This window comes from Hoplias malabaricus, chromosome 1 (genome assembly GCF_029633855.1).
Source record: "Hoplias malabaricus isolate fHopMal1 chromosome 1, fHopMal1.hap1, whole genome shotgun sequence".
Lineage (NCBI taxonomy): Eukaryota > Metazoa > Chordata > Actinopteri > Characiformes > Erythrinidae > Hoplias > Hoplias malabaricus.
The window spans coordinates 67,910,391-67,933,493 of NC_089800.1; the positions used below are offsets into that span (position 1 = coordinate 67,910,391).

At 38.1% G+C, this 23,103-nt stretch overlaps 3 protein-coding genes across 4 annotated transcripts; 2 read left to right on the forward strand and 1 right to left on the reverse strand.

Annotated features, from left to right (window-relative positions):
* Positions 1–1,198: 1,198 nt before the first annotated feature.
* Positions 1,199–6,729, reverse strand: znf593 (zinc finger protein 593). Its single transcript, XM_066682238.1, has 4 exons — positions 6,575–6,729; positions 2,560–2,762; positions 2,238–2,300; positions 1,199–1,807 (listed from the first exon to the last, which is right to left on the reverse strand). Exons 2-4 carry the CDS (start codon positions 2,757–2,759, stop codon positions 1,681–1,683), a joined length of 390 nt encoding a protein of 129 aa, XP_066538335.1. The 5' UTR covers positions 2,760–2,762; positions 6,575–6,729; the 3' UTR covers positions 1,199–1,680.
* Positions 6,730–7,140: 411 nt separating this feature from the next.
* Positions 7,141–10,562, forward strand: morn2 (MORN repeat containing 2). Of its 2 annotated transcripts, XM_066682216.1 has the most exons (6): positions 7,145–7,363; positions 7,738–7,770; positions 8,205–8,255; positions 8,519–8,625; positions 8,811–8,947; positions 10,012–10,562. In XM_066682216.1, the coding sequence occupies exons 1-6, from the start codon at positions 7,327–7,329 to the stop codon at positions 10,112–10,114; spliced, it is 468 nt and encodes a 155-aa protein (XP_066538313.1). In that variant the 5' UTR covers positions 7,145–7,326; the 3' UTR covers positions 10,115–10,562. The 2 variants fall into 2 exon arrangements, with proteins under 2 accessions (XP_066538322.1, XP_066538313.1); XM_066682225.1 differs by lacking the exon at positions 7,738–7,770 and having other exon boundaries at positions 7,141–7,363.
* Positions 10,563–12,474: 1,912 nt separating this feature from the next.
* On the forward strand, positions 12,475–23,099 carry arhgef33 (Rho guanine nucleotide exchange factor (GEF) 33). Its single transcript, XM_066671763.1, has 15 exons — positions 12,475–12,496; positions 13,481–13,524; positions 14,642–14,806; positions 15,882–15,981; positions 16,063–16,167; positions 16,625–16,723; positions 17,854–17,977; positions 18,299–18,431; positions 18,562–18,669; positions 19,367–19,459; positions 19,664–19,881; positions 21,012–21,083; positions 21,244–21,871; positions 21,992–22,128; positions 22,420–23,099. Exons 1-15 carry the CDS (start codon positions 12,475–12,477, stop codon positions 22,544–22,546), a joined length of 2,175 nt encoding a protein of 724 aa, XP_066527860.1. The 3' UTR covers positions 22,547–23,099.
* The last annotated feature ends 4 nt before the right edge of the window (positions 23,100–23,103 follow it).

The window sequence follows — 23,103 nt, forward strand, 5'->3', positions numbered from 1 at the left end:
CTAGACGAGATTCCTGTGGGAACTATTAGCCAATCACGGCACAGCGTGAGGCGTGGCTTAACGAAATACAATTGGGATAAATAATAAAATAAAAAAAACACGCCGTTAGATGGATAGGGATAGGCCCAATATCCACCATTTTTATGGTGTTTTTTGTGACAAAATCATAAAATTAAATGAAAAAATTAATTTAAAGGAGAATTAAATGTTTAATTTAATTATTAATTAAAAAAATAATTTGTGATTTATTTCATAATTATTTAAATCTGCATTTTAATATTTAAAAAATATATTTCAATGATTCAATTATTATTGAACTACTTATATATTTATTTCATGCGCCCTGCAGCCTCGCAGTCTAAATGCTGGATTGAAAGCCAAGAAATAAAATATAAATAAAGTTGAGTTGAGAATAAAACATGCATTTGATCTCAGGTCAGTAAAGAATACAAAACTGCATCTGATCTCAGGTCAGTACAGAATAGAAACTTTGTTTGATATGAGGTCAATATAAAACACAAAATGAGCCTGATCTTAGGTCAGTACAGAATACAAATTGTCTATGATCTGAGGTCAGTGCAAAATACAGACTGGGCCTGATCTCAGGTCAGTACAGAATAAAAACTGGGTCTCATCTCAGGTCAGCACATTATACAAATTGGGTCTGATCGTAGGTCAGAAGACAATTAAAACTGGGCCTAATCTCAGGTCAGTGTGGAACACAACATGTGTTTGATCTCAGGTCAGTAAAAAATAAATATAAAGTCTGATCTCAGGCCAGTGCAGAATAAAACATTTGTTTGATCTCAGGTCAGTAAAGAATAAAAATAGGCTCTGATCTCAGGCCAGTACATAATAGAAATTGGGACTGATTTCAGGTCAGAACATAATACAAACCTGGTCTGAAATCAGATCAGTGCAGAAAACAAACTGGGTATGATCTGAGGTCAGTACAAAATACAGACTGGGCCTGATCTCAGGTCAGTACAGAATAGAAACTTTGTTTGATCTGAGGCCAGTATATAAAACAAACTGTCTATGATCTGAGGTCAGTACAAAATACAGACTGGGCAAGATCTTAGGTTAGTACAGAATAAAAACTTGTTCTCAACTCAATTCAGTAAGGGATTTAATACCTACGATCCCTGGAGGGATAAAACAGCGTGAAACAAAGGCCAAGAGCACACTAAACAAATGCCACCATGAGACAGATTTCAGACAAATTATGATTTCACAATCATTTATTTATATTTACACAATTTACCATATGCAACTGTGTTCAAATATTCATCAATGAACAAATCCTGACAAACAGAATAAACTGGAAAGTCATTTTCAATGAGAACCGAATGAAGAGTCAGGTTGACGGAATAACATCCAGGAAATTATGACGTAAAATTGTGTCTGGCACAGATTAGGTTTTTCATCCCCTAAAAACAGAGGAACTACTAAAATGTGCAATGCTTTGCTTCTTCTACACATTAGTGTGGTTACTGTGTTGTTTTGTTTCAATGTTAATAACATTGCCTCCACAAAACAGATGCAACACAGGCAAGTCCAACTTTAACAAAGTCAGTTTCCCAGGATTAAAGACCACCTTAAGAGATTTTCTTTCCAATGACAGTGTTTCATCTTAACGGTGATCTTTATTCTTCAGCTCTGTAGGGAAATGCAGAGGGTTTAGTTCATATCCTCCTCAACCTGCTGTGTTTGCACTTCCACCTTTTTGGGAGCAATGTAGGAGCCCATCCCCGCTGCTCTCTCAGCCTCAGCCTGAGTGTATGGTTCCTCCCTCAGTTGCTTCAAACTGAGAGAACAGGACATGGTTAGAGTGTAATTAATGCAAAATATTGTATTTAAGGCAATTTTTTAAACATTTCTATTGGTTAATTTCATCATAAAATTAACATAATCAACACCACATCAAAATAGTGCTCTGCAGCACTCATATGAACAGAGATTACACTATAAGACTAAGAGAAAAATTGCTCCTATGGTTTATCTGCACCTTGAAAGAAAAAACAGTAGCATATAGAGTTTTGAATTATGGGGATATTGTTATTATAACAAAGTGAGGTTAAAAAAAAATAGACAGGCACTATATGGCCTGATTAATATTAATATGATGAACCATTAGCTGCAGATGCCAGTCACCAGCAGCATGTCAATAAAACACTGGTCAAAGATACAGCGTAATATATCAACATCTTCAAAGAAAGGGTTTGAGGGAAACTTACCGTTTTTTATGGACTTTGGTCTTGAAATGCTCCTTGAGGGCTTTCAGATCAATAAAGTATCGCCTGCAATTGACATTTATCTTCATTAAATCAGCCAGTATTGGGTCTACAATTTTAGTACCAGTCAAACAACACATAACTCTTACAGTTGCAGTACTTACTAAGCGCAAATAAACACACATCCCCATACTGACAAAATCTTACCATGCCACCCACTGCAAACCACAAACTACGACATTTTTGGCAGAAATTATTTGGGGTGATAAGCATTTCTGTCTTGGAGAAAGCATAAATAATTAAATGAAATAACATCTGGACTGACGCGCAGTGGAGGCAGTAATGCTGGGCACAGCCAGTGACGTCGTAGTCCAGGTCCTGCTTCAGCAGCTTGGCTGAGTTTGCGGGGATCATGTCGACATGGATCTGATCCAGATCCTTAGTCCTTCTCTTTGTCTTCCAGGTCTTTGCAATGTTCTTCTTCTTGTCACTTTTGTGATTGCCCACCTGCTTGGATTTACCCATGGCCTGAAAACACAAAATTACGTTTACTTTCAGTTGGCCATATAAAGGAGGCACTCACAAATGTATCCGTCAAGTATCAGTATTAAAATTAAGTGTGGTATTAGTATCAAATCTGGATAACATACAGCCATTATCATAAAATCGTTTATGTTCCTTAAACAGGGGACTTAATAAAAGGAAGCAGCCTAAGATGTGATGCATGTGTTTTATGGTAAAAGTTGTCCAATTTTACCGTAAGTTGTTGTTTTGAAAAATAATTCAGTATTTCAGCATTAACAACTATTGCAAATAAAATTCAGAAGTATATGTGGTGACAAAAACAACAAAAACACCTTTGTGAAGCAAAATGAAGCATCGTTTTGAATTAAAAAGAAAAAATAGTTACCAGAAATGAAAAAAAGACACCGTACTTTTAGCAGACAGTTTTTAGCAGCTATTCATACTAACTTTTCTTTCTCTGCCCCATGTCAGGACAAACAGTATCTGCTTCAGGCCCTGCCTCCCTATCCCCGACTCTCAACTTAATGAAGAGGAGATTAGCATAGATGAATGATTTGTCAACTGATATAATTGCAGGGGCTTAGTAAGAAATTTTATTATTATTTGTCAGATCAAAATTAAATTCTTTACCATATTTTTTCATTTTCTAACACACTACAGACAATTCAGCACAACCACAATTCATAGTAACACTACCCCACTCAGGATAGCAGCAGAAATTATTTATAAGCATCTGAGGTTCACATGCTTGTTTATTAACAAGCCATAACTTCAGCTGTTTAATAAAAATATAAATATTACATTCTCTAATACTAACTGGCAGTGAATTCCATTCTTTACATGCTGTTACAGAAAATGCTGACTGCCTAAAAGCACTTCTTCAGATAGGAATGATGCAGTCTGCTCTAATGGTGCTTCTGGTAACCTGAGCACTTTTTCTTTTTCTTTGGGCTGTATTATGTAATATCTAAAAAATAAGACAAATATTAAAATATTTGGCCAAGTGTTCCCAAACTGACAGCTGTGAAAACTACTGGGTTTATATAAAATTTCAAGTGTCTTCACTGTAGATCTGTTAGTCTGTGTCCAGCTTGTCAGACAGTAGGTAAAATTTGGAACAATTATAGCATTTACATACATCACAGCAGCTTCACTGCTCGATGATCTCCGAAGGAATTTAAAATTGCTTAAATGAAATCTAACTTTTTGGCATAGTCTTTTTACACGATTTCTATATGAAAGATTAGAATTACAGTAATCCCTCTTTTTTTCACAGGGGATGCGTTCCGAGACCACCTGCGAAAAACAAATTTCCACGAAGTAGAGGAAGGATATATTTCTTTATGTATTTAATGAGTATTTGGACTTTTAAAACCCTCCCTGTGCTGTTAACAACCCACCCTTTGCATTAAACAGTCATTCTATAATATTTTTCAGCTGGAACTAAATTTGATATCCTACCAGTTTTTTTAACAGAGTAATTCCTAAGCTAAGTAAATTTCACTCGGATGTGTACATGAACAACACATGTACTGTACGTAAGAAATATTTGTAAATGATATATTTTGTCACCTACAGGCCTAGTTTCATACATGTAAATAATTAAAAAAAATACTTTTGGCTATTCATCTTTCACAGTTTTCCTAGATTTTCCCTCAATATCCGCAATATAGTGGCCATAGGACCCCTTGAAAAAACCCGCAAAGTAGCGAATCCGCGAAAGATGAACCTCGAAGTAGCGAAGGATTACTGTAATCCAAAAGCCCAGATATTTAAACTCAGTCACAACTTTTTTAATGATATAATTATATCTGGCTCTATGGTGGTAAATGGTTGTTTAGGGGAAAAAAGGTTTTAGTTACATTCAACTTAAGACAGGATTGATTAAGCCATGTTGTAATATGGCTCATTGCACTAGTGAGTTTAGAGGCAGCCAGTTGTTATATCAGCATACAGCTGGATTTCTACATCTGGGCAAACAGAAGTCAAATCATGAATATAAAGACTAAACTAAAGTGGTCAGAGTATAGGTCCTTGGGGAACCCCAGTAATGGTGCTAAGAGCAGTTGACTAACAGTTATTAATTTTCACATATTGTATTCTTCCTCTAAAATATGATTCTATTCAAGACACCCACTTGAAAAATTTATTTAATAAGGAGTATTTTATAATTTACTGTAATGCCTTTCTAAAGTAAAGAAACACAGCCCCTACTATGCCACCGTTATCCATCATTAATTTAATCTTTTCCAAAAAAATCAGGTAGTGGTCTCTATGGAATGATGAACTCTAAAACCAAACTGCATGAGGCACAGAGTAAAAGGACTATTGTTCTAATGAGAAATGATCTGCTCTGACACCCACCTCTCAACTACCTTAGAAACAACAGACAAAATACTAATAGACCGGTAGTTAGTAATAAGCTGGGGGTCACCTGCGTTAAAGATTGGTGATACAATAGCTGTTTCCCAAACCTCTGGAAAAACCCCTTCAGAGATTGAAAGATTGATAATACAGGTTATAGGTGAAGCAAAAGACACCTTTAAATACTTAAGCATTACAGAATCCATCCCATAGTAATCTTTGGCCTTAGGAATATTGAGGGGAATTAATTATCCAAATGACGTCACACTCAGTGACGTTACTAAAACAAACACAGGTTTAGAGGTATCCACTAACACTTAGGTCATCTACAGGGGCAAAACACTGCAATCTCAGCAACTGAATCAACAAAATGTTGATTAAAAATTTTAATTTAAACACTGTAATTACTTTTCTATCCTCTGCTGTAAAACAAAACAACAGTTCAAAGGTCTTCCATGCTGTTCTAATGTGTTTATTTATTTATTTATTTATTTGCTGGTCTAGTTGGTCACCCACAGGATACCAGTTACGGTTATCCAGAATAACAGCATCCAAAATCTTTTAGGGGGTTATTTTTGTTGTTCCCTCTCTCTCTCTCTGTGTGTGTGTGTGTGTGTGTGTGTGTGTGTGTGGCTGTTGTATGGTTGTCGATGTGCCAGCCATTATTATACACCAAGCCAAAATACGGCTTGTTCCCTTGTTGTACTGTGAACTTTTTTGGCACATGTAATAAAGGTTGCTTGTTTGCGGTGTTTAATCCCAATAATATGCTGCATTTGCTGGTGACCTGCCATGCTGATCTTTGCTGATAGTTTTTTTTAAACCCAGTTCGACAACTCGTTTCAATTCGTGTTTATTTTATTATTTTATTTCTTTTGCCACATTAAACACGGCATTTGGATTTTAGATAAGGGAATGTCCACTTCACAGCGGTCAGAATCAGATATTATATTAACATCAGCTAACAGTAATTAATTATGAAGAGTCTAGCTTATTTTTTTTACTGATATAGCCAATTAAAATATGTTTAATAGTTTTTACGCTGCTGTTGTCAAATTAGAGAGGGTTACATTTGTAGGGCCAGTGTGGAGGGAGCCAGTATAACAACTTTCCATGGGGCAAAAAACCTCTCCTCTATTTAAATGGCTGGAATTTCCTTGAATCAAAATGCACATGCACAGGACTGTACTTACTATACATATATATATATATATCATTGTTTATTTCAGAGCTTAAAAATAGATAAAGACAATAAGGACTGTATCTGCGGCGCCATTTATGGTGGAACGAAAAACTCGTATAAACCTCGAAGCACACTGCCCATATTATTATTTAAGGAGTTAAACGGAGAGTCATGATGTAACAATGACCCTTCCGACATGGTTAAAGATAAAGAGAAATTATATATATTTACATTATAAAAAATCATGAATATAAAACTGTTTACTTACTAACACGAATCGGTTTCTACTCCAGCGTCCTCCTTCTACACGTGTTTACTCCTGCAGTGTGTCGCTCTGTATCCGGGTGGAAGGTCGATGTAGTACTGCCAATAGACCACAAGGGGGCAAACAACACCAAAAAATGGAAAACATTGCTGCTAGTGATCCGCTAGAGGGAGACAAAGAAACATAATTGTTGTTAGTCATCATCATCATCATCATCATCGTCATCATTTTCTTTTCCGCTTCTCCGTTTCAGTATATCGCGGTGTAATTGTTGTTAGTGCATTACATAAAGACGTTAAACTGCTGTATTAGCCACGAAAACTATATAAACAAATTACATTAAATAAGACATTAAATATATGATATAAATTACGAAATAAATTATAATAATTAAAGAATCCCTAAAACGATAGAACCACATCACAAGATAATGTACATAGGGACAAAGGCGGTCAAGGTATTAAAAAACACTGAGTGTCCATTAATCAAAAGTTTTTAAAAGACACAGAAATATAACTCGCTAAATACATATCTATATAACGCTGAAGGGATTCACGTTATGTAGCATCCATATGTGTATTGCGAAGAAATTCATATTCAGAGGCGTACGACTATAGATATAACATTTTAGTTGGTGTAGAGGACCGGAATTTCACGACCTCTGTAGTGCACTAAAGAAACACTGTTGATCTGTTGCCATGGTGACCCGAGTCCTTTCCGCACAAACAGATTGAAATGGGAGCTGTATTTAACTGATGTGGTTTAGGGTTAATCCTATGTGCAAAATGTCTGGTGAGTGTCATTACCTTAACTTTACTGAAGCGTTCGAATGCTCTTTAAAAGTGTTTAACCTCACCTCACGACACCAACCGGACTAGTGTTATAGATTAGCACTGAGAGCTCTCAAAGGTTTAAATGGAGAAAAATGTAAAACAAATTCATTAACAAATGGTTTGGTGAAATAATGAATTATTTTAGACTTTAGTTCATTGGGATCAGCTTTCAGCAGACGGCTTCTTTCTCCTATGTTTTCCCTACGTAGATCAATAAGGGCTTCTACATCCAAAAATAAAATCTTCAGTTATAAATTACAAAAATGCTTTTTGAAGTGCATTTATTTAGGGGTTGAATGGAGCCCGTTACTGACCACATGATTTTTCTTTTAGAAAAAAAGAAAGTGAAAAGCGAGGAGGCATCAGGTAAACACCGTTCACATCTCTGCAGTATAGTCTAAAACGTATTAAAATAGATTTGATTTATAAATGACCTTTCCCAGTAAACAAGGAACGTCCCTGGACGTTCAAAATAGGTCTAAAAGTATTCTGTCCGTCAAGGACATATTTATAACGTCAATGGACGTCCAAAATCCATCTTAATAAGTTAGTTAAGTGGTGATCAATCGATAACGTCAGTGGACGTCCAAAACGCGTTTTATACAAGTAATTTATTTCGGGACCAATTAATAACGTAAATAGACGTCCAAAATACGTCTAATAGTCGTCTTTTCAATGTCTGTGTTTGGACGTCTTTTCAACTTTCATTTTCAACCTTAAGAGAACGTTGATTAGACGGCAGTCATTACGTTATTTCAACGTTGAATCAACGGCTAATTGTTTACTGGGTTGTGTTTCAGAGTATGGTTTGTTGAGGGTCTCATTCATTTTTCCAAATGGAGACAAGTATGGTGAGTGTCAAGGCATATATACACTTGGTAGCTTTAAGCATGATACCCAAAGAAACTCTTTAAATCAATTTAAAGTTAGTATTGCTGCATGAAAAGATGAGGTGGATGTATATATGAATTGTGCCAGGCTTAACACATTCAGGGTGATGAAGGAGACCTACCTACTGGAAATGAGACATGACTAAATTAGGGTGAGAGAAACTAGTTCCCCTACACATGTGTATTGTACACACTTTTATTTTGTGTTTGCGTGTGTGTTGTAGAGGGGGAGTGTGTTCGCACCCCCAATGGTGTGGTTGTAAGACAAGGCTTTGGCACACAGATCTCATCAACAGGAACAACATACACTGGAGAATGGAGTGATGATAAGGTACAAGTGTGTGAGTTTATGTTTGTATTTTTTCAATTTGAAATATTTTGGCAACAAAAAGCTAAATAAATTGCTTTAATGTTTCCTGACACATAAATTTTAATTTTACTTTCAAAGCTTATGCTGTTATGACAAGGAAAATTGACCAACCTTATGGGAAATGAGGTCTGCTGTTTTTGTTATAGATGAATGGCAGTGGGACCCTGTCTCATCCCTCAGGGGCAATGTATGAAGGACAGTTCAGGGAGAACATGTACCACGGCTTGGGAAAATACTCCTTTCCTGACGGAACCAATTACTCTGGAACCTTTAACAACAACAGGTCACACACCAATGATGATGACAGTTTTATTTTATGTTTCAGCTATTGGAAGGTTGTCACTCATCCATGTCGAATTATTTTTCCTCACATTATTTTGTGACTTTCCCATAACATTTAGGAATAAAGATTTATTATGCTTATTGAACAATATATATATATATATATATATATATATATATATATATATATATATATATATATATATATATATATATATATATACATATATTAAGTTTAATTCTGTATTCGCTTTTTTAACATGCCAAAAATGTAAAGACAACAATAACATTTTTATTAAATTCTTATTGCAATAAATGTCTTTGCTTGCACATACAAATTTGAAATTTAGAGTCTATACTTTTATATTTATCAAAATTTCTCATAACATGTCAGATATGGTTCTGCATCTGTATTTTAAAATGAGTTCAATATGAAATGTGACAACAAAGGGTTCTGAATTTAACTCACATAAAATATTGACCCATCTTTGACTTTAAAGTCTCCATTAATGTGTTTGAGGGCAGTGATGTAATGTAAGCTTAGATATAACAAAGGTCTTACCTTGTCTTAATGGTGTTACTAGGTAGTGTCGCAGTCACACAGCTCCAGGGGCCTGGAGGTTGTGGGTTCGATTCCCGCTCCGGGTGACTGTCTGTGAGGAGTTTGGTGTGTTCTCCCTGTGTCCGCGTGGGTTTCCTCCGGGTGCTCTGGTTTCCTCCCACAGTCCAAAAACACACGTTGATAGGTGGATTGGCGACTCAAAAGTGTCCATAGGTGTGAGTGAATGTGTGTGTGTCTGTGTTGCCCTGTGAAGGACTGGCGCCCCCTCCAGGGTGTATTCCCGCCTACCTGGAATCATTGTGCCCAATGATTCCAGGTAGGCTCTGGACCCACCGCGACCCTGAATTGGATAAGCGGTTACAGATAATGAATGAATGAATGAATGGTGTTACTGGAATACATAATAAACACATTTCAGACCTGGTTTATGATTCTGTGATTGGCTGAATGTATCTTTTTATCTGGGTGTTGTGTGCTCATATTTCCTTATCATTCATGTTCAGATTTGAGGGTGAAGGGGAGTTCACTGACTCTGAGGGGTATGTGTGGACCGGAACCTTCTACAAGAAAGCAGCACCGGAACTCAAACTCAAACTCAACATGTAACACACACACACACACACTGAACATTTTCTGTAAAAGTAAGACCTTAATACAGTAAGACTATTTTGTTTTTCAGTCACAGTGTGTTTTCGGATCAACAAGTAATTGTGTGTTCCTCTCATAACAGAACACTCATTGTCTGTCTCTGAAAAGAGGGATTACTTAATCTTTTTTCTTTTTTAACAAAGAAAGGCTGCCTATGAATCTGCTCTTTCTAACGAAATTTTTGGAAAATCTTGTAGGTAATCTTTGCAACTTTACCACAATTAAGTAAAAGCATGAACAATAAATGAATGCTGCCTCTGTAGATTTTGTCTAACTCTGCGATGTATAAAGTCATTGTTATTTGATGGGATTCTAACAGTGCCCATGAAAAAATGAAGATCAGATACACTGTATGTCATTGTATGTATTTTTAAATATGGTATATGGTGTAATATCATCACTAAGGAAACCCTTAAGATCTTCTAGACGTTCAGGAAAAACTTAATGAATTTTGTAAAATAAAAATACATAGAATATATTGAATGTAATCATCATGGTTGTGTCATATTTGTATTGTCACTTTAGGTTGGTGAGATAGATTCACTCTACACAATGAAGCCAGCACAGACAGCTGCTGGCTCACATAAGACCTTTAGATAGTTAGTGTTCTTATCCAGGTGTACTAAACTCCAATGACATTGTGTCAGCAGCAGTCAAAAAAAGAAACAGTGGCTGGTTTTACAAATCACAGAAGAGGCATGAACAAACTGTCTCCCTCTGAGGTTGATAGCCATGTGTGATTGGTGGGTATCTTGGTGAAATTGGAAATGGAAAAACTGTGGAGAATTTTTTATTTAAAAGGTATTTTTAAGCTTTAAAATGTAAATCTCAATAAAAAATTTTAATATATATTCTGTTATTGCAAATGTGTAACTTGCATCCTGTATGAGACGGCTGATAACCGCAGATATCTTTGAAGGTTTTAATCTGCCCTCCTATAGAATGTCGTGTGATCAAATAGTGAACAAATGATTATGAACCTTTCGTCATGCTTTTAAGAGAGAGCACTGACACACACAAACCCACACACTTATACGCACGTGTCAGCACACACCAGTGTATGCACACATGGGCCCGCATATGCTACGGTAAGAATCAGAACTTTGTTCTGTGCAGAAGCTCTGATTTGTGAGAAGACTGCGACCTTCTGAGAAAATCACACACACACAAAACACTCAGCTGAGCTCATGACTGCGGTACAAAGTCAGGAGTTGTATAAGACTTGAGAACAACGCTTCCTACCCTTAGGAAGACAGAGAGAGAAAAGCACAGACAGAGAAACAAGGAGATGAGGGAGAGAGAAAAAAGAGGGGGAGCCCAAAGCAGAGTCCATATACGGTCACATTACAGTTCAAAAGTTTAGCTTATTAGTTTTACTGCAGATGAATGCCAACAATTATAGTTTATAATTATAAAATTAGCTTTAGGCATTAGGAAGGCCCAGTAAAATAAATTAAGCTAATACAATTAGTATCCAGAATGCAGTAGGACAACAAAATTAATGTCTGGAATAAAGTTACAATAAAATTAATAATAATTTTAATAAATGTTTAAAAATAAAAACCAAACCTCGACCACCACCCAATAATTAACTGAAAAAAAAAACAGCTCTGTGATCATAACCCGATCACTGATAAAGAGCTAGAGAATGGGAAACACCACATGATGTGTACAGCACTATGCTGTTTTGGAAAGCACAAATTATATATATCCAGGTGTGAATTTTAGTTTTAATTTTTGTATTGTTTCATTGTGTGTGTGGCTATCTTTACCTAGACATCTGAGTGTACATGCTTTGCTCTATAGCTGAGATATTTTAATCAGTTTTAATACAACACTGCTCAGTAAAGTAGGAAGTGACTGAAGATGTCCGTGACTGTTTTGTAATAAAGTTGTGTGTGTCTCTAGTTCATGGAAAATTTGCCTTAAACCTTGAGGAGGAAATCAAATCGTTTGTTTTTTTATGGAAGAGCAGTTCATTTCTCTCTCTCTTTCTCTCTCTCTCTCTCTCTCTCTCTCTCTCTCTCTCTTTCATCTCCCTCCTTTTCATCCCTTCATTTCTTCAGTTACTGTAATACAAGGCCCTTTTTGTCTGATGCTTCATCAGACTCACATGTCCAAGAAGAGAGGGAAGAGAGAGGGAGAGAGAGATACAGAAAGTAAAAGAAGGAACTTCTATGTGCTACTGCTTATATGAGATCTTATGAGGTCTGATGTCAAGAGAAAGACGCAAGGATGTAAATTATAACAAGGAGAAGATACTAGAACTGGATTTTAGAAATCTGGGATTAAACACTGGAATCTAGAAGCCGTTGATAATGGAGAACGGCGAAATCGAAGGTGAAGAGAAAAACATTTATGCATTTATACATTTTCTAAATTTCATTTACATTAATACGTATTGCTTTTATATTTTTTATTTGATTAATGATTGTAACTTAATTTCCACTAAAAGGCTTTTCTTTATTTGGTGCAGCCAATCTAGTGTTTGGAAATCACCACTGGATTTGTTTTGTAATAATTTTATTTATTATTGTTTGAGGGTGGGGGTTGTCTATTTCCATTTCTGAATAATGTATTTTTAAGTGGCTCCATATCCTTTTAGACCCATAGCACTGAATTGTCTTCCCCCAGTGGAAAGATGAACAGAAACACGTGTGGATTTTTCAGACCTGTAACAAGATTAGAGCTTCTGTATCTCAGAGACCAACCAAACACTAACAAGCAGAAATGTCTGGTTGAGGTGTCACGTCTGTGACCGAATGTTGGCAGAATGTATAGGGTTCATTATTCGTTCACTATGGTTGAGTTTTTTCTGGACATTCTTTGGACAACTGTGGTGCCTAAAAATGACTACTGACCACCAAAAATTCACTGGCAGTTGCCACTGGCTGACCACCACATCACTATAGGTCACTAGTGGCTAATGGGATACTTCCACTGTCCAGGAGTGGGTATTCAGTCCATAAGAGGCAATTGGTAGTAGGACACAGGAATTGATATTAATTTTTGCCATCCAAGTGCCACTCATAATCAGTGCTCCAGTGGAGCATGTGGACCGTTTTAGCCATGTCTGTGGTGGAATGGACATTCTGGACAGTTCACCAACTGCCACTGGCAAGCAATGACTTATTAAGAAAAGAATATATTTGCCACAGTTAATCAGGAAGCTCATTAAAGAAAATATTAATTATGTAAGCTACCTGAACACATAGACTACATTTTATTGCTACCTAGACTACCATTTTGAATATTCCTACTGGGCTCCAGCAGCATTATAGCCTCATAAAGAAGTGTGTATTAAGTTTCTGTTTCATGTCTCAGATGCAGATGGACATATGGATAATACAGACTTGCACATGGTTCAGGTAGAGATGCACACAACTTCCTTCAGTGCCCCTTTCAATCCTTTTTCTACCATTCTCTCTCTCTCTCTCTGATGGTTTTCACATGATGGTGAACTTGATGTGAATGTGTGTGTGTGTGTGTGTGTGTGTGTGTGTGTGCACATCATCTGCTATTACAAGACTCATAAGCCACCATTCAAGCAAATAGATTAACTAATCCACTCAAGCATAAGGTCACTAAGGACACAAAAACACAAATCAAAGCTGTTAAAATCTCAAAGACAATCAATTTTTTTTGATTTTTGATTTTTGACAAAATTTTGTTTGATCTGGAACCTTCACTTATCATCTTTTACTTTTTAGCTCTTTTGGCTCCTCCTTTTTCCACTCTCATTCACTTTTCCATGTTCTTTTCCACTTTAGATCAATTTCCATGTGTTTCTGTGGCCTCTTTGCTTCCAAATGAATTACTATAGGGTTGTATTATAGTGGATTTATTGCATCGCAGAGTACTGAAGTCTACATGTATTCAGTAATGTGTTCTTTTACAGCAGGGGCAATCTTATTCACAAAGGGGTGGTGTGACTGCTGGTTTTTATTCCATCCAACCAGGAGGTCACATGATCCGTTGTTTTACTGAGACCAACTAATTAAAGGGGTGAAATCGGGTATGCTCCGGCCTGAATGGAATAAAATCCAACAACCACACTGGCCTTTGCGGATTAGAGCGTCCGCCCCTGTTTTACAGTATATAAACATAAGATATTCGGAATAAATTTAGAACAAAGGATACATTTTGATGTACATTCATAACTTGTATGTAATACACACTGTTCCTCATTATTAGAGTTAATATTCAAATGAACTTCCAAATTTATCAATATTTTAGCAGTTGTTTAGCTCTTTAAAGTTTATTAACTGTTGATCGTAAAATAACCCCAATGATTCGTCACACTGTGTCCCTTTTCAAATAAAGCTCCACTTCTCATATTGATTTATCAGTCTGCTCAGAAACTCCAGCCATTTGTTAATTTGTCTTTAGAGTTTGCCTAATGAGTGCACTGTGCATGAAGCTATTTAATATTCAAACTCATCTCCATCAATGGACTTGTGACTTTTCACTTCCCCACTTTTCTAGTTGCAGGCCCTGTGGGCAGAGCTTAAAGCAGGACTTGGTGCAGTGGTTCATGAGGTCACAGCCTTACAGCAGAGCAACAGTCGACTGGAGGAGAAAGTCTCAGCCTACCAGAGAGATACGGGAGAGATAGTCCTCTCTCTGAGAAACACTCTCAACACACTACAGGTAACTTACACATGCACAAGTCTATTGATGTTAGTTTTTTTTTTTGTTTTGTTCTGTGTCTAGGCTCCTCTTTGTAATTCTGCCCTACACTCTGTATGTTTAAATGGCAAAATGCAGATGTAAAGGCAAAATCCAAAGAGGAAAACACGAGGGTAAGCTAGGGGTGGGTACACAGAAAATACAGTAATGCCCACTAAGCATAAATATTCACAAGGAAGCAAATGACAATTCACAAAGTTTGCTTACAAACAAACGTCAACACAACACGTGCAAAGCATCAGTAATCAGGCAAACCAGAGACACAAACCCATCTGTGATTGGCCTGTAGTCTGTTGAAGTTCGTGAGCATTGACAGTAACGAGGGCTGCTGAGAGGGTTTGATAACACTATTTAAGTATACAAATGTATTATTTTTAATTCTCCCTGTATCTGCGTGGGTTTCCTCCAGGTGCTCTGGTTTCCTCCCAAAAAACAAACGTTGGCAGGTGGATTGGCGACTCAAAAGTGTCCATAGGTGTGAGTGAGTGTGTGAGTGAATGTGTGAGTGTGTGTGTCACCCTGCGAAGGACTGGCGCCCCCTCCAGGGTGTGTGTGTTCCTGCCTTGCGCCCAGTAGGCTCAGGACCCATTGCGACCCTGAACTCGATAAGTGGTTTCAGACGATGAATGAATGAAAGATCATTTTCATCAGTTCAGTTACATAAAAACATAGACAGAGCTGACTATTCTAGTCATGTTGTCATTTGAATCTTGTGCAAATTCACAAGTTTAAAATAATTAATAGCACACTCTTTTTCTTATACTCTTATTATATAACAAAAAGTATAGTTGGATGTTACTAATATGAATTGTAGCTGATTCTAAAAAGACTGAGAAAACTGTAGAACATTGAGAATGAAGTTAACCAGCATTAAAATGAAAAGTTTATCATATTTTAAAAGTTAAGAATGAATCTCAAGGCGGGGGGTTAGGGTTATGCTTACCAAAACACTTCAGTTAGCCCCACACTTCATAGCTAACAAACTGTGCTTGAAGGAAAGGGAAATAGTGAGAGAATAGCATGCTTGTGTTTGCAGGAGGATGTAAGCAGTGCTCTGGCTCAGATCTCTGATCTCAGCAGCACCCACAAAGAGCTCCACAGAGAAGTAGAGTTACTACAGAATACTCAACACAGGTAACACACACACACACACACACACACACACACAGATACTTACTTAGGTTTAAATAAATCTCTGATCTGCGTGATTGCTACAATATTCTCTAGGGGGGAAGATTTAATAGATGGACATGCTCCTCTCTGCAGCCAAATTGATCTGAACCTCATTCAGCATTATATAACCAGCCTGCCATCCAATCAGAGTGAGTACAAACAATTACATTTTTCATATGTAGTCACCTTGTTTTAACATTGAAAAGCCCTCATCCATATTCCTCTCAGAGCTTTACAAAACCTGACACATTTCTTTAAAAAAAAAAGTATTTATTTTTTCTTAACTGTTAGATTTGAATCGTGTTCAAATTCATTTTAAAGGTTTAAACCAAATCACTTTAGTTTATTAGTATGTTAATGGGCAACAAAAAGAAGAGTTGTAAGCCATGGTCCTAAAACAAATCTTTTAAGCGGACAATGCGTTTTTTACAGAATACATGTGTATGGTAAAAGAAGTCAAGGAAATGGTACTTGGTTTAAAGTGGGTTTCTGACCAAACTGAGGTTTGTTACTGTTTTAATGTGTGTGTGTGTGTGTGTGTGTGTGTGTGTGTGTGTGTGTGTGTGTGTGTGTGTGTGTGTGTGTGTGTGTGTGTGTGTGTGTAAGACTCTGAGAAGGATGTTTTGAGGAACCGCTCCAGATCTCCAATGTGGAGAGAAAGGAAAAACAGCAGAGACTTAACAGAACAGAACAATCAAGAGATGAGTGAGTCACATTTTTAGCTCATATTTTTAAACCATAATCAATAATCAAAAAAAACTTCCCACTCACTAGCTAGGTCACATTATAATGTAAGCAAGTTGGAAGGAAGTGGTATGGAGCAAAATCAGTATGACATAAGTATTTGAATCTGAATTTTGAATATTTGAAATATATTTATCATATTATTTTTTTTATTTGAATTATTTTTGTTTGGCATTTTATAAACTAGAGGAAGTGAAATATACAGATTTGAAAAAGTCAGATAAAAAATTCAGATTATAAAAATTCTGGTTTAAAATTAGATAAATAAGATTCATCGAGTTAATCACTGTAATCCAAGTGAAAACTTTCCCTCAGAAACCCACTGGTTGACCTCTGGCCTAAATTCATGTTTTTGTGATCTGAGTTTTCATGACTTGAATTTATGGGTTTGGGTAGTTGTCTGAGTTTTTCAAATCTGAATATTTCACCACCTCAAATGTTCAAGTTTATAAAAGTCACAGTCACACAGCTCCAGGGTTCTGGAGGTTTTGGGTTTGATTCCCGCTCCGGGTGACTGTCTGTGAGGAATTTGGTGTGTTCTCCCTGTGTCCGCGTGGGTTTCCTCCCACAGTCCAAAAACACACATTGGTAGGTGGATTGGTGACTCAAAAGTGAGTGTGTGAGTGAATGTGTGTGTCACAGTGTGAAGGACTGGCGCCCCCTCCAGGGTGTATTCCTGCCTTGCACCTAGTGATTGCAGCTAGGCTCTGGTCCCACCGTGACCCTGAATTAATGAATGAATTAATGAATTAATAATTGAAAGGTTCAAATTTAAGATTCAAATACTTATGTCATTGCTTTAGCGTCATAGAGAGGACTAGCACAAGTTGCTTCGGCTACACAAGAAGCTTTATGTGTTTTCAAACTGCTCCTAATGCAATGTAATGGAAGTTCAACACTGGAAACTCCCAGGCAGGTAGCATCATGTGAAACAGAATAGATTTAGATAGTGTGTAAGAATTAAACACAACTAAACTAGGAGTGGACGGGAAAGGGTAAAACCCAGAAAAAGGTCTGTGTGCATACTTTTGGATTTACAGTGTGTGTGTGTGTGTGTGTGTGTGTGTGTGTGTGTGTGTTTGTGTGTTTAGGTAGAAGACAGGTGGCTGCTTTAGAGCTGCTGGAGTCTGAGAGAGTGTATGTGTCTTATTTGTCTCTGCTGCTTAAAGCAAACATCAGTTTTAATGGCTGTGAAAACAACGTCAAAGACAAACGGTAACACACTCACACCTACACTCTCTCTCTCTCTCTCTCTCTCTCTCTCTCTCTCTCTCACACACACACACACACACACACACACACACACACACAAAATGCAAATATTTTATTTCAGAAATTCAGAATCACCTTAATTAGCCCACTGTCAGCTGGGCAATAAACATAAAAATGAAACATTGAAATATTGGTTTGAAATAACAATTCAGTCAAAGTTTTTTACAATGCCTCTGAAATTTTTAAAAGAAAATATATGCTGATATCAATATGATTATAACACGAGTGCACATATTTCTCTCTCTCTCTCTCTCTCTCTCTCAGGCCATTCCCTTCCTCTCTGCGGTTTCTCATTCAGCAGCATCTAGAACTGCTGCACCTTCTACAGGAGCGTGTGCTGAAGAGCCACTGGCAAGGCATAATGGGGGATGTATTTCTGAGACTCACCAGTAAAGAGGTACAGAACTGGATCCACATTCAAAAAATGGCATGAATTAGTTTATCCTGTACACCCCTGAATGGTTCAAATGGTTAATTGATAGTAATGTACGGTAAGTTTGATGAATGGGCATGTGTATGTTTTACAGAGTGACTTTCTAGACCACTATGTGTCGTATCTAAAGGAGCTGCCAGAGTGTCTTTCAGTGGTCAGCATGTTCTCTTCAAACTCCTCAAAGTCACTTGGCATTCTAGAGGTACACAGATTTCTCTTTCTTACAAACATCCAAGGGCATAGAATTAGCATGGACGGAAATGACAAGTCCCCATCAATATTCAGTGATTATTGTATTGTTCCCACAAATAATTTGATCCCCTCCAAAAATAACCCGATCTGTCAATGTCTCATTAATTTAGAGGTGCAGAAAGGGTTAAAATGTGTTCTCTAGTCGAGTCCTACCTCCCTGTAACACAAATGGCGAGTGTAATTGGCTGTGCCTTTCCCTGCTGTCACGTGAGACTCTGTTGCTACGTTAGCAGCGCTTTCCAATCATATGTGAGACTTACTGTGCAAGACCCAGGTGCAATGTGGGTGACACATGGTTCTCAAAAGCAAGTGAGGATGGCAGCAAAAAAGCAGAAAGTGGACATAAGGAGCTAAAAAAAGGGCAATGTATTCATATGTCCTCACCAATGTCAAGAGAAAATCTATACCTTAGCAAACATCGCTTCAATTAATCCAGAATGTATTGTATGAAACATCATCACTCCAGAGCACATAGTTCCACTGTTTCATGGCTTAATACTGGGGAGCGTTATACCTCTGTAACTAATGATTTTCCTTGAGCATGGATGCCTCACATAGTAACTGCTTAGTGTTTACATAGCTGAAAGTCACCAATCAGATCAATTTAAGAATGTCTTTGTGTTTTGGCTGTGCTTGTTTTAATTCAGTGTGACATAACCGGAGATGAAACACGCCCATCTCTGCACAATCTTCTGCTCCAGCCGGTCCAGCGTATCCCAGAATACCTTAGGCTCCTGCAGGTGACTGCATCAAGATGTGTTTACAGCCTCATTGTTTTAGTACAAAGAAGCAAATATCAGACACTAAACTTTTTTTTTCTTTATCAACATTTGAGATAAAACTGGATTAGTATCATTCTATACATGAAAGTGTTGCCTTTTTTGCTTCGTAATAATGTTATGTTACTTTATAATAACGTGTGTGCTTGTGTGTGTGTAATCCAGAGTCTGTTGCGGCAGACAGAATCAGAGCATCCTGATTATTACCTGCTCCTGGTGTGTGTGCAGCAACTTCGCTTCTTCACCACACAGTATAACCAGCTTTTCCAGCACAACCAAGAGCTCTTCACACACTCACACGCACATGCCTTGAGAGAGCGCTCACACAACCTTTGTACACACCAGCAGGAGAGGGCCACACACACTCGCAAAGAACTCAGCAGGTATGACAACGGAAACCACACTGTGTTTGATTTTTTTTATACATACAGCTATTAAGAGTTTCATCTTTCAAGGGGCGGCACAGCAGCACAAAAGTTGGTGTCACTGTCACACAGCTCCAGGGTCCCACTCCAGGTGACTGTCAGTGAGGAGTTTGGTGTGTGTTCCTTGTGTCCGCGTGGGTTTCCTCCGGGTGCTCGGGTTTCCTCCCACAGTCCAAAAACACACATGTAGTAGTAGTAGGTGGACTGGCGGCTCAAAAGTGTCCTTAGGTGTGAGAGTGTGTTGCTCTGTAAAAGACTGGCGCCCCAATCCAGGGTGTGTTCCTGCCTTGCGCCCAGTGATTCTGGGTAGGCTCCGGATCCACCACCCCCCAGAACTGGATAAACGGTTCCAGATAATGAATGAATGGATTAATTAATGAATGAATCTTTCAGGGGCTATTACTAAGATAACATGTAAAACGTACATCTAAAAATGACTACAAACTACGGAGAACATGGGACACCAAACAACCATCTGTCTGATAAAATAAAAAATGCTTAAACTTTCAGAAAATCAGTTAGTCAAATGGAATCTCTAAAAAAAGGCAATAAGTAAATAATGAAAACTGAGAATTTATATTTAGCTTTTAAATGATTTGTTCTCAGCATAGGTATGATGTAAAACACTCCTAATAAAAAATTATTTATATTTTTTTATGCAATCCCCCTTAATATCTATACCTTTGTTTAATCCAGCATTTAGCTTTTTAATTCACTGAAAGAAAATAAATAAAAATTCAGAATTAATAAACTGAACACTATCATCAGAAAATCACTTTCCACAGACACTTTTCTTCAAATTTGGGAACAGGTAAAAACAGTCAGGGCTTATTTCAGGCTTTAGAGTGGAGGAATATTATCTTGGAATACACAGCCACAGAATGTGATGCTCAAGTTTCCTCAACATACATGTGTTACCCGTATAACAGTCTTGTTGTTGATTACATTGATACCGAAATTTACTGAACACTCCTTGTGTGTTTGTATATATATAATACTGAAATATCACAAAGAACTTGCACTTGTTGTTGTGCCGTTGGTGTGTGTGTGTGTGTGTGTGTGTGCGCGCGCGTATGGTTACGTTTCAGAACCTCAGTAAAGCAGCTGTATAAAACAGAATATGAGGGCCCCTCAAACTACAGCACCACTAATGCACTGATGTGAGTTAAAAGGAAATATCAACCATAATGTTAATCCTCCATATATCGCTGTGCTGATATTTCATGTGTCAGTCATTTAGTTAGCTCTATTTAGCCTTTCATCCTCTCTCTCTCTCTCTCTCTCTCTCTCTCTCTCTCTCTCTCTCTCTCTCTCTCTCAGTGATCCAGTTCACGGTTTAAGACGCACCAAGCAGGCGGCAGTTCGTCGTTATCCGGACTGGGAGGCGGAGCCACATCGTTACCATAGCGATGCCCTGTCGCCTGTTTCCTTCGTGTCAGACGCCGAATCCCACCATAAATCTCCTCCTCTGCTGCACAGTATCCCTGAGACGGAGGGAGTGGGATCTTCAGCCCTCTCCGATGCCTTGGGAGCATTTCTACCTTATGGAGGCGGAGGAGACTCTCGCTGCTCAAGCCCATCCCACTCCTCTGACTCCAGCATCGACATAGCCTTTGTGAGCTGTAGCCCCTCTCCTGGCTCAAGCCACCAATCACACGGCGGTGCGCGGAGTTCAAGAGGCGGCGTTTACAGGCTCAACCGCGAATGTGTGTCGCCGGACTCGGCCGGTATGATGAGGCCACACCCCCTGCAGGCTGTGCAAAGGAAGAGCAAATCGCTGAATGGTCTGCAGCTGGAGAGTATTGACAGCCACGCCCACCAGGTCAAGACCCCTGTGCACCCGAGACTGGAGCGCAAATCCAGTGGCAAATCAAGGTTGAAGCACAGCAGCCCACAGCACCGCCATGAAACGCACACAGACGCAGAAGAGCTGACACAAATACACAAGGTAAGACACTGAAAACTCAGACCTCAGAAATCGATGAATTCAAAAATTTCATGAGACCAATTAGGGTGGGTTTGGATGTTCAAATATAAAGCTTGAACTCATCCGTTTTTCCTGCCTCAGGAGTCTGGAGCCCCGTTATGGGAGGATTTAAAGTGGAGGGGCGTGTCCGAGGAAGGAGAACACACCCCTCTCAGTGAGCGCAGCAGGAAAGAAGGCAAAGGCTTCCGCAGCTCCTTTAAAAAACTCTTCAAGAAGAAGTGAGAGTAACTTAATTTAGTCTTAACAAACAGTCCTTTTTATACATATAAAAAGTAAACTGGAGGCAGGAGAGCACTTTGGGGGAGGGGGGGGGGGGGGATCATTGAAGGATCATTCTCAGCACCGCAACTGTTGATTTACAAAGGGGACTGGTATAGTAAGTGGAAATGATAAAAAGGACAGTCAGTGTACATACAAGGTAAGAGGACATAATAAAGTGATGTTGAGTGTAGATGTAGGTGAAGTAGTAACGCCTCCACCACTAATATTACATTTTGTGTGTGTGTCAGGTCCAGTGGGGAGAGTAAAGAAAAGGCTGTTGAGAAGACGGAGGGTCAGAGCAGCAGTGATCTGGAGTCTACCAGATTAAACAGAATAGCTCACCCTGGAGACACTGACAGAGGCACTGCTGTCTGAACACAAACTCATCTGCCATCTACAGGATGACTAGGCCTACTACAATTCAACGTCTAGAGTGCATTTTACTGCAAACTCAATAGGAATCAATTCAACACATTCATATAATAATCATACACAGGATAAGATGCAAAATGTCCTATGTCACTCCATTAGAGCTTCACATAGGGCCCACCCCACTCTCTTCCTACCAGCAGCCACATAATTTCCATTGTTCCAATCCTACAGCTACACATTATGGTTGCTGTGGACGTTTATGATCTGATCAGCAACCAGCTGCCCTTAATATCTACGGTTATCATATATTAACACAAATATATTTTACTTCTATTACTCTGTCACATTACGGCTATACTCTATTATACAGCACAATATGCTGTACGTTATTGTATTGAAATGAACGTTATGGTATCTCTGTTCCACACGAGGCAGGATGTCACAATTGTGTTTAGCATTTTAGGATACATTTGATGAAAATACATAGAAAAATGTTATAGTTAATTTAAAATATAAAAGCGTCCTTATTACTGTCAGAGCTGCTTTTTTTGTATTTGTGT